The 11,206-nt window shown below is 40.4% G+C and overlaps 1 protein-coding gene across 5 annotated transcripts in view; it reads right to left on the bottom strand.

Annotated features, from left to right (window-relative positions):
* Positions 1-8,963, bottom strand: part of LOC116612189 (dedicator of cytokinesis protein 11) — a 71,899-nt gene extending 62,936 nt beyond the window's left edge. For 2 of the 5 annotated variants that reach the window (XM_048732550.1, XM_048732549.1), the window contains exons 1-2: positions 8,605-8,963; positions 1,009-1,137 (exon numbers count right to left, since the gene is read on the bottom strand). In XM_048732550.1, coding sequence (XP_048588507.1) covers positions 1,009-1,137; positions 8,605-8,748 — 273 coding nt within the window. In that variant the 5' untranslated portion in view covers positions 8,749-8,963. Of the gene's footprint in view, positions 1-1,008; positions 1,138-6,449; positions 6,802-8,604 lie in introns of those variants that run through there. The other 3 variants (XM_048732552.1, XM_048732551.1, XM_048732554.1) reach the window with 2 other exon arrangements.
* Between the last annotated feature and the right edge of the window lie 2,243 nt (positions 8,964-11,206).

Raw genomic sequence — 11,206 nt, forward strand, 5'->3', positions numbered from 1 at the left:
CGATTTGCATTGAGCTGTCTAATGCTATAGCTCAAGGTTAATGCAAAAACACAACAAACGCAAATTTAGGATAGTTTTGGAACAACGGACTTGAAAAAAATCAATTATTTTCATTTAAAGTTGCCAAACAAAGTAACCATTTCCTTATTTTGTTAAAATCGGAGCTTTTTCATCTTAACTATAACCTTATTGGCTAGTACGAAACAAACACCCAGAGCGGCATACTAACACTTGCGGAAGCAAATCACAAGATATAAATGAATTTGGCAAACCTCTAATAAATATAGACCGAATAACGTAAAAAAAAGCCGTAATCTAATTTTGTATTGATTGCTCGCTTGGTTATAGAACAGAGATTATTAAAAAGACAAGTATAAACAGAGAATGGAAAATCGAACGTACTTTACTACAAATGTTTGGATTAGCTTTTATCAACAATTCGAATATCAATAAAAGCAAAAAAAATCTATCCGATGAAATTTGCGCAAATAAATCCCATATCCAGATTTTTAGATATAAAAAAAAACGCCAAAGACCACTAGAAGCACTGGCCGAAATCTAATCTCAGCTTACGAAGTGACCACGAAAACCTCGTGCAAACAGTACCAGCATCTTGCAAACTTTCGCTCTCAGTCGAAAATACAAGACAAAGAAAATCACGGGAAAAGCAATTCGCGGCATCGTCATACTCACGGTGGTTGTGCAAGCGGCAAATCATTACTGGGTTCGGCAATATGTTATGTGTTTTTTCGACAAAGCTGGCGCTGTTCAATCAAATCACTGGTGCTGTTTTACACCATTGTGAAAGGCTCTACGAACCAGCCTACGTGCCTTAATCATAGAACTTTATTCGAATATCAGTCCCAACAATGTAACGTGTTTTCCCGACAATGCTGGCGTTTGATAACTACTTGACGAACTCTAGGGCGGCAATGACAACTTGGACCAGGTACGCGCCTTTAATACCGCAAGTCCTTCTGACACAACGAATGTTACAGTTGCACTTACCGGTTGGCTCTTGCTGTGGGTGATTTTATCAAAGCTTGGTGGTTTGCTGAACTTGGGGCTGGGTGAAAGGGGCGAAGGTGGAGAATTCGGCTCTTCCACAGACGAGGATCTTGGAGAAGACATTCTCTTCTGTGGAAGATAAAAGGGTTTTGGTCTCATGCGTGCGCGGTATGCCTGCGGAAAATATATTTCCGCGTGGTATGTCTATGATAGCAGATTTTTGATAAAATATTAAACCCGAGATTGACGGTTTACAAAAGTGATAAGAATTAATTGCACTTTGCATAACAATAAAAGTGTATATTTTATTACAAACTAACAATATCAAAGGCTAGACAAATGTTACTATATTTTAATCTCCAGACATACAATACATTTAAATACCTGTATAATAAATAAGATGCAATGTTACCTATCTGTATCTTAAATGTCTAAAGTATCGAAAAGGGAAATTGAATGGTGGGTGAAAATCTAGTTGCTAACAACTGAGATTTTCATGACAATAGCCCAGGTGGACAGTGTCCATTTTGTCTTCTTAGTCTAGTGTTCGCCTTGCACAGCCATAGCCCTGGTGAGCAGTGGCCATTCTGTCTTCTCAGTCTAGTGTTCGCCTTACACTGCCATAGCCCTGGTGGGCAGTGCCCATTCTGTCTTCTCAGTCTAGTGTTTGCCTTACACAGCCATAGCCCTGGTGGGCAGTGTCCATTCTGTCTTTTTAGTCTAGAGTTCGCCTTACACAGCCATAGCCCTGGTGGGCAGTGCCCATTCTGTCTTCTCAGTCTAGTGTTCGCCTTACACAGCCATAGCCCTGGTGGGCAGTGTCCATTCTGTCTTCTCAGTCTAGTGTTCGCCTTGCACAGCCATAGCCCTGGTGGGCAGTGTCCATTCTGTCTTCTCAGTCTAGTGTTTGCCTTACACAGCCATAGCCCTGGTGGGCAGTGTCCATTCTGTCTTCTCAGTCTAGTGTTCGCCTTGCACAGCCATAGCCCTGGTGGGCAGTGTCCATTCTGTCTTCTCAGTCTAGTGTTCGCCTTACACAGCCATAGCCCTGGTGGGCAGTGTCCATCCTGTCTTCTTAGTCTAGTGTTCGCCTTACACAGCCATAGCCCTGGTGGGCAGTGTCCATTCTGTCTTCTTAGTCTAGTGTTCGCCTTGCACAGCCATAGCCCTGGTGGGCAGTGTCCATTCTGTCTTCTTAGTCTAGTGTTCGCCTTACACAGCCATAGCCCTGGTGGGCAGTGTCCATTCTGTCTTCTTAGTCTAGTGTTCGCCTTGCACAGCCATAGCCCTGGTGGGCAGTGTCCATTCTGTCTTCTTAGTCTAGTGTTCGCCTTACACAACCATAGCCCTGGTGGGCAGTGTCCATTCTGTCTTCTCGATCTAGTTCTCCCGTTATGAGTTGTTAAAAGTGGTGCAGCTGTTAGCGACGAAATGACTGTCATTAAACTAAAAGCAACAGCCGCTATCGAATGCATACTGTATCAACAGAGATTTTTCCCTTCTAGGTTTCTGAATTGTACTGACTTTCCGGATACCTTGCTTGTCTTTTTAAAGCATTTAAAATAATACTTGCTCCGTAATCATTGGTTAAAGACTTATAAACCAGAACTGACGATCATCCGGAACGATTGCAACATAAGGCGGAAGTTGTTTATTAGACGGAAGTGTGTATTTTTGGTACCTTTTCGTCAATTTTCAACCATGTTTGGTCTAAGGGGTTTTTATATCAATCTCTTGAAGTGAATGTAGAAGGTGCTGATGAATTTAAAATTGCATTTTTTTTGGTTTTGAAATGTAATCAACAAAAATGAATATACTTTTAATCAGAGCAGGTTCTGATTCTGTTTTTACGCAAAACGTCCCCAGACAATACGTATAAGATTTCGCTGGAGGCATGTAATGTCTACATCTACGTCACCCTTGTGCAATATCCTCGATTATAAGATAAAAATTAACATTAAACATCATAAAGACCACCTTTTTTCGGATAACGGGAAATTTGTGAAAGTAAAAAAAAATGGAAGAGGCGTCGTCACAGCCATGTGTAGCCCTTAAGTTTACTTTATGCCGCACTGTGTGCTCTTACTCGGGTAATAAATAAATTCAGCATATTTTTTTTTTGCTAATGCCCCTTCGCCTATACAGCCGAAAAAAGTAAAAACGTGACTCAATAACTAGGTAATTAGACTCGATCATCACCTTTACTAGTATTCGCCCTCACGTAAGTGGCGAACGAGCGCTTCTGCCCAGGGGAGGGGGAAGGTACTCACAATATCCATCGGACGGGGATCATCGTCGTATCTTTTAGGGTGTAAATTTGGAGCCTTGGGTATCTTTTACCGGAGTACCGGAGTACCGGAGTTGTACCGGAGTACCACACCCCCCCTCGGCGCTTCTGCGCCTCCTCCCCCAAAATCTGCTGATAGAAAATGTGTGGCTCCACAACAGTCATGACGATTACATAATCAGGCGTGAACCGGAATTGTTGAGGGAATAACGGACACAGTCATATGCTGCATCCACACCAAAACCATGTTTAGTTAAGGTTTTTCTTTGCCTGATAACTTGCCAAGTTTCACATTGTGTTGAATTCTTACTAGCTAAATGATCACTTAGTAACATGTACAGCACAGTCTATTCAGTTTTGTTCTTGTCTTTTGTCCACTATCGGGAGATTGAGATTTAAACCAGTTTAATTAAACAACCTTTAAACTGGTTTAAAGCCCCATTGGCAACCAAAGCGATTGTTGTTGTTTTGACATAGCGCCATTGTCTTGCGAGCGATTTGATTGGAGGACTATAATATGCATAATTATTCACTACCGACACTCGAGGTGCGTGCGTTTTTGCCGGTGAAGAAAGCCACAGTATTTAGGAAGACAAGAAGATAACGTAACGAAGAAACGACCAAGCAATGCATGCTTCAGGATAAGGATCATTGACAAATAAAGATTGATGTCATCGAAAAAGATGTTGGTTTATTTCACGCGATAACCCAAACTCGAAACTATACTTTGTTTTATCACTGATAAGTACTATAACCTGTAATTAAAACTCTAGGTTAATAAGAATGAAGCGAGAAGTCGAGGAGAATTTATGCCGAACACATAGGAAGTATATATTTCGCTGCTATGATTTGCAAATTCAACTCACGGCAAAACTTCATACATATTGTTTGTTCCTCTTGCATTTTCAGGGTTGCATCGAGGCTCAACTTTGAATCGAACCTGCTATTTTATATTCCCCTGAGAATGAGTGGCTCAGAGTCTAAAAAACTTTGACTTCCAGGAAAACTGAACCCAAATTCCTTTGTAGTCGTTGTGAACTGTTATCACGCAATGCGTGCAAGATTCCCTATAGGACAAGAACGCAAAAAAGCGAAGATTGTTCTTATCTTGTGTTAAATTATATTCAGAGGTGGTAAAACCGCTTTCATATGACATCGCATAAATACCAGCATATAGATAAATCTTAGAATTATTTGCCAGGTATTGTTGTAAAACGATAAAGTAATAACTATTTAAAACGTTGAGCCGCATTTCGACTATTTTAATGCGATTTATACAACGATAAAAGAGGTTTCTTAAAAGTTTGAAACAATTTGTAGACTTTTTATCTTAGCGCAGCGCTAAAATAGAGCCTCGATCTGATGTTGGGCTGGCTGCTTATGGGCCTTTAAGTGCTGGTGTGAATGCGGTAATAGATATCATATGACGAAGTATAGAATATTTGACAATGTGATGTAAACGTAAAGTTTATAATGCTGATTACAATATGTCATTATGAACAATGTAAACTATATTATTACGTGCTTCACAGAAATCGGCATAAAATTTGGTTATGGAAATCGACTAAATAGAATTTAATGATGTAGGAGTTTTATAAATCCTAAAATGGAGTATTTGATCCCCGCAAAATCTCTGTAACGGGATTCCTTTGTAATATATATATGATAATTGAAAGCGTTTTACGAAATACAAAGTTTTTTATCCGTTACCACAGGAATCCCAATCTGCAACCTAACCTCAGTCAACCATCGATTCCTATATATAAGTAATACAATTAAATAGACACATAAATAAATAAACTGAGCTATACATAGCTTTCCTAAGGTTTTTCATCCCCAAGAAGCAGAGATTTCGCACCAAAATAGACTCGTTTCTTTCTTCCTTCTGTCAATAAACCCATTCGGAAACCAAAAAGCAGTTGTATCAGATATTTTTGTACAGTCGATTTCATAACTGTGTTTGAGCTTGTATTCCTGATTTTAAAAATAAAACACTTATTTGTGTTTCAGTCCACTTAACATTTTTGCATTAGAGTGGTTAGATAAAAATGGCGAGGAAAACAATTTTAAACTGTAGCTGAAAAACAAAATTACTTTTAAAATCGGACGAGAACCTCGAAAATCTAGATTGTGGTAAATATGCCACAATATATATATATTCAAGTGCGTGAAAACACTTAATTAATTTCTTCTGTCATCTTAACTCAATATTCTACTATTGTACTTTTGCTTACCTGTAGCTAAGCATGTTTCATGGTCGGTGCTAAGTACGTTCCATGACAGGAAAGCTCTTAAATAAAAGTCGTAAATGTTTACAAAACACTTGCCTTGCTAGCATAAGTTATCCAATGACAGGCAATTCATTTAGCTCATCCGTTGATGTAGCCTAAAAGTCGTTACATTGACATTATACTCAGAAATATAAACTAGTTGTCGGCAAACAAGCGTGCGGCAAACTTAAAAAAAGAAAGAAAAAAAGTTACTTGTCGTGTCTTGCGAGACACTTGATAAGACAAATGTGTCAAAAATCAATCTTTTCTTGGCCTGAGGTTATTATGGGGCTTACGACGCTTAACAACTGTTTTTTGAAAGGAAACACGGGAGATGGAACGGGTGAAAAAAACGATACTGAGCTAATCCCCATCACTCGCTCCATTATTCTTATTTTCTATAGTATGGAATGGCAATATTTCGCTTTAGCCAAAACACGTAAACTATTTCGAGATATTTACAAAGATAATAGGCCAAAGGGCATGAAAAACACTGAAGACTTTATCCTAAAGTAATGTCATGGCAATTCCTCATATACTCTTGAATATTCCGGGTCAAAGTGATGATAAAAAAGGCAAAAAGGCTTTCTATTTCTGCCTAGGGTTAAGCTGAAAACCACATGAATTCTTGACCTGATAGATTGTTTTAACGTGTGGTTTTTGACTACGGAGAATCACTGCACGATATAGGCTTTATTTAACTCAATTTCGATTAAATATTAAGGAAATTCTAGTGTTTATTACCCACAGTCTAAACGCTTTTAACGCATTTTGTTAATTTTTATTTAACGATGGCTGATAAAATACGGCGTGATTTAAAACTGCCGCAGATTTTAACAACTCTCTTTGCTACATATATCTAAAAACTCAAAAAGTTCACTTACTTGCTTTGTAAATCCACTTGGATCAGAAAGAGCGTAAATCTGTGAGAAACTCTAACCAGCCGGCCTGTTACTTCAAAAAGATAAGACAGCCTTGAAATCGATGAACAAAATTAAGCCCACCTAATCCGACGATGGCAAATCGCCTTTCCTTTCAGCTCTCACGCGCTGAATGTGACTTAGAAAAATGTAGGCTTTGTTTTGAGTTGAAGAATCGTAATGTCTGGCGGCTTTGGTGCTGATCCTCCAGCTTAGTAAAAGTACCCCTCACGGAAAGATCCCTGTGAGACAAGCCCCGTGTACCGAAGCGCGCCTGATGAGGGTCTGATCATTACAGTATGAAGGGCATCGTCGATTGACATCCAGCGAAACTGGCTAATAACTGCGCGTACTATGGCGCGTTACATGAGCGTTGTGTGACGCTTTCGCTTTGCCCTGTGTGTCAGCGGTTAATAGATGACGTCATATGGGGAGCTAAACACACGAACAGGCGGCAATCTGGCAAAGTATGGTCAAGACAGGCACTTAGCGAAAACCGCTACCGGTCGCCTGCCTCTGAAACACCTCAAAATTTAATCCCGGTGCGACACTGAAATACAAAAACCTGGCTGTGGGGTCGCTTCGTGATGTTTTGGCTTGTGCAGTGTTTCTGCACTAAGAGACCCTGAGAGAGCACTTTGGAGCAAATGTATGATTGCAGCTGTGGAAGAGGAAAATGCCGCGGGTACATAAACTATTATACAAGAGAGACAACGATTTCAACCATTTTGTTGAGAGTTGAGGGAGTCGGGGATGGGGGAGGGGGGGGGGGGGGTACGCTCGTGCCTGCAAATAATAAAAGCGATATAATTAGAGCCCGGGATGGATAAAGGGGAGGGGGGGGGTTCTTCAGGGTAAAAGTGATAGGGATGCTCGTCGGGAAATTAGACTAATATTCCTAAAAATACCTGCACGCCAAAAATTGCTACCCTTTAAAAAATCCCCCGAAGTTGCCAGTGGTTAGGCATTTTAGCACATGATAACTGCCCGTATAACCGACCGGGACGATTTTTTCCTCCAAGCATGCGCTCCAGCGCCCCCTTAAAATATTCCCAGCACAACCAGTTCTACTCCACAAATTTGCCAGCAGAACCATTCGGGACGATTTTTCCCAGCAACCGAGGGGTCTGACATCTTCCCAGCCAGAAAAAAAAAAACGAACTGCGGAACAGATATTTGGCGGAACAGATCCGTATTGTGCACATAAGCCTTATAATCGTATAAGCCTCCTCCATACCAACCATCTACAATATAGAGATTATAGCAACAATGCGATAAACCATATCTACCAGATAACGTTTGTATCTCACTAAAATGAAAGTCGATGTCGAGCAATGCGTGGTTCCGGAAAAGATACATACCATAGCGTTTGTATGGGAAAAATGGAAAAAAACTCACTTAAGCTCACATCCCCAAGAATGCCAAATCCTCTCGTATGTGGGGGAGGGGGCTGGTTCATTTACTGAAACACACAACGCTAAGGGCGCATTTTTAACGCGTGCATCCGGAATGAGAAAGATTAGAATAGAAAAAGCGCGCGTTCGTTATCCCGCGTTCATTATCCCGCGTCCCCATTCCGGAATGGAATGAAGGCTTCTACCTATTCTGCTACCTGTAGCAGAATGACTCGAATGCCATTCTGAGCATTCTCTACCAACCATTCCTATTCTAGAATGATAGGAATAAACGCGCCCTTAGTATACAGAGATTTCTCGCACACAACACACGATAACAATAGCACACAGGGAGCCTGAATAAAGCGTGTACCGCTAGTAGTAGTAAGTGCTTTGAATAAAAACAGCCCGTAAATTGCGGCGGAAACGAGTGTGTAACACGAACCGTTTACGGGTTTAGGATATGTATTTAGGGCCTGGTAAGCGACACAATGCTCGAAAATCTTCCAAAACTCGCTTGAGTAATAAAAATCAGACGCGTAAAATAGTGTTATTATACCATATATGCCAACCATAAACGATATACTCAATTAACAGAGTAATGAATTCCTGCAGTTTCAGATTTATAACACCATGAATAACACGCCTCCTTTGACCTCTATTCTTTTGAAACCACAAAATAGAATAAATAGATTTGTAAAAGTTTTCATTCCCTGATTTCTTACCGTGTATTTGGGCGATTTTGGCGATTTGGGTGATATCTCTCTCAAATCCTCAGTCGATCCTGCAGATTTATGACGTGCTACAGCCAACAACTTTAAACGAGGCATCGAAAATACATGATGATGATGATTTTTCTCAGCAGCCATCTTGGGATAGAATCTGATGATATACTCCAAGGCTTTCACAGTATTCAATACAATTCATAAATCCAAGCAAATACGTCTCCTTGAGGTCATCCTTGTTTGCCTCAGATGTGTGAAGTGTACTTCACTATACCTTGTCAATTATCCACTAAAGAAATGAAAAAATAATATTTTGTTTAGTTAAACAATTAGAGATTAACTCGTTGTGGACCGTATCTCAGCCAAAGATAAAGGGATTCCCTAAAGCATTGCTGTCATAACTAGCTTTTGATTCGCTTTATTGCGCGCGCGTCACACTTGATGCAGATTCAGAGGCCGTTATCAATTATACAAAAATCATGGATTACTACAGTACTAGAAAAAATATCCCTTCTGTTTTCTGTACGTGCGTGTGTATGTCTGTTGTATGTATGTGTGAAGGGTGGGGTGAGGGGTTATCCGGAATTTTCGGCCGCAAATTGAAAAAACCGACCCCTCTCTAAATACCAAGTCCTCTGGGCTTTTTTCAAAGTATGTATAATATTTTTTTGAGCGCATTGAAAAAACCGACCTCCTCGCTAAACTGATGAATGCCAAGCCTTCTGGGATTTTTCAAAAACCTTAAAACGGGATATAAACCAGGTGATGTGCAAATCCGCGTTCACAAGCGTGAAGCAGTCAAATGAAAGTGCATTATGTCAGTACGAAATCTGGAAAATGAGAGTGTATTCACCATGTATGAACACATCCAGGCAAAGCTCAATGCAACTGGGCCGTGTCAAGTGCGAGCGTAGGGCAGCCTGCTTGTACAATCGCATTCGAATGCGATTGTACAAGCAGGGGCGGCGGACTATTCTGAGCGGATATTTCTATATATAAACGTCTTTTTAAACAAACGGGTTTCAAGTGGTATATATGCAACCGACAACAAATTTGTTGAACAGTTTAAAATCCCAGCGTTCTTATAAATAGGATTTGGAATCACCACCCACCCCTTCCCCCTAAAACCACCACCCACCCCTCCCCGGAACCACTACCCACCCCTTCCCCACAACTTTCGCCCCCCCCCTACCCCCCTTATGGGGCCACTCAGCCGCCCCTGGACAAGTAACCGGATGGATGATACAGGATAAGCATACTGATAAGCTTCGAATATCGAACGTCTAGGAAGTCGTTTAGTTTTTTCCCATCCGGTTTATTCCCATGTTGTCAACACAACATTTTTTTTACGAAATCCGAGGATAACTACTGTATACAAATCTCTCGAACAAACGTTCCGAAAACGTGCTCGAAAGAAAACTCCTACCGGTCATGCGCATGCGCGCGCCACAGGCGTCCCGTGTGCCACAGGTAAATCGAAACGAACGGACAATAAAAAATACTCTATAACGATTCTCTTACACCCCATATGCGTTGAGTTGTGTTGTTGTATATTTTTGTCGAACTCGCTTTTACTTTTGTGTCGCGCATGTTTTTACATATCTTGCATTTGTGTTGCGCACGCTTGTACTCATTTTGCATTTGTGTCGCGCACGTGTTTACTAATCTTACATTTGTGTCGCGCACGCGTTTACTTTTCCTGCCTTTGTGTTGCGCTTGTTTTACATATCTTGCATTTGTGTTGCGCACGGGTTTTCCCATCTTACATTTGTGTTGCGCACGCGTTTACATATCTTATTTGTATTGCCCGCGTGTTAACATATCTTGCATTTGTGTTGTTGCGTGCGCTTTTAACCCCATCCAACTTCTGTGTTGCGCACGCTTTTGCTTTGTTTTCAGGAAAGGGAATGAGGAAGCAGATAGAGAGAGAAGGACAAGCAAGGGGCTAGGGGTGCGAGACTTTGCGCGGGTCATGCACCTTTTGGACTTGTGTTTATGGCGGATACAGATAAAAGAGACTCCAAACGAACGCCATTATTCCTAAGCAGAAACATTGACACAGTCATCAATCATAATTTGTTTCAAAGTTTAATATTTTTTCATTGCATTGTGCACGTTTTTATCAGGTTTTATATATTAGATTTTGAATTATATATTTTTCATGTACCCACTAAATCCACCGCCACAACCGATGTCTTCTTCGATCGTCGAGCTGTTTTTGTTTTTATCTTTATTTAAGTACAATAGCTGTTTGTTTTGTGGAAGCTTTTTGTACTACGAGGCACGGAAGAGGAGATAAAAGTTTGTTTACACTCAACCATACAAACAAGCACAGGATTATAGATTAACATGCAGGCGATATTATTATAGACGAAACATATGACATACATGCCAATGATTAAATTACAATTCCAAATTCCTCATTTCGAAGATATTGTTCGTGTTTTAAAATATTGATTATTCTTGGGGTTGAAAAACGTCAGTGCAACATTTTGTCTGAAAAAGAGAAATCAGTCTGGTAAGGGGGTAGGAGAATATTATTTGTGTGTTCGTTGACCAAACTACGATTAGTACTGTTCTTTTTTTTTCTATGATAAATAGT

Source organism: Nematostella vectensis, chromosome 9 (genome assembly GCF_932526225.1).
Source record: "Nematostella vectensis chromosome 9, jaNemVect1.1, whole genome shotgun sequence".
NCBI lineage: Eukaryota > Metazoa > Cnidaria > Anthozoa > Actiniaria > Edwardsiidae > Nematostella > Nematostella vectensis.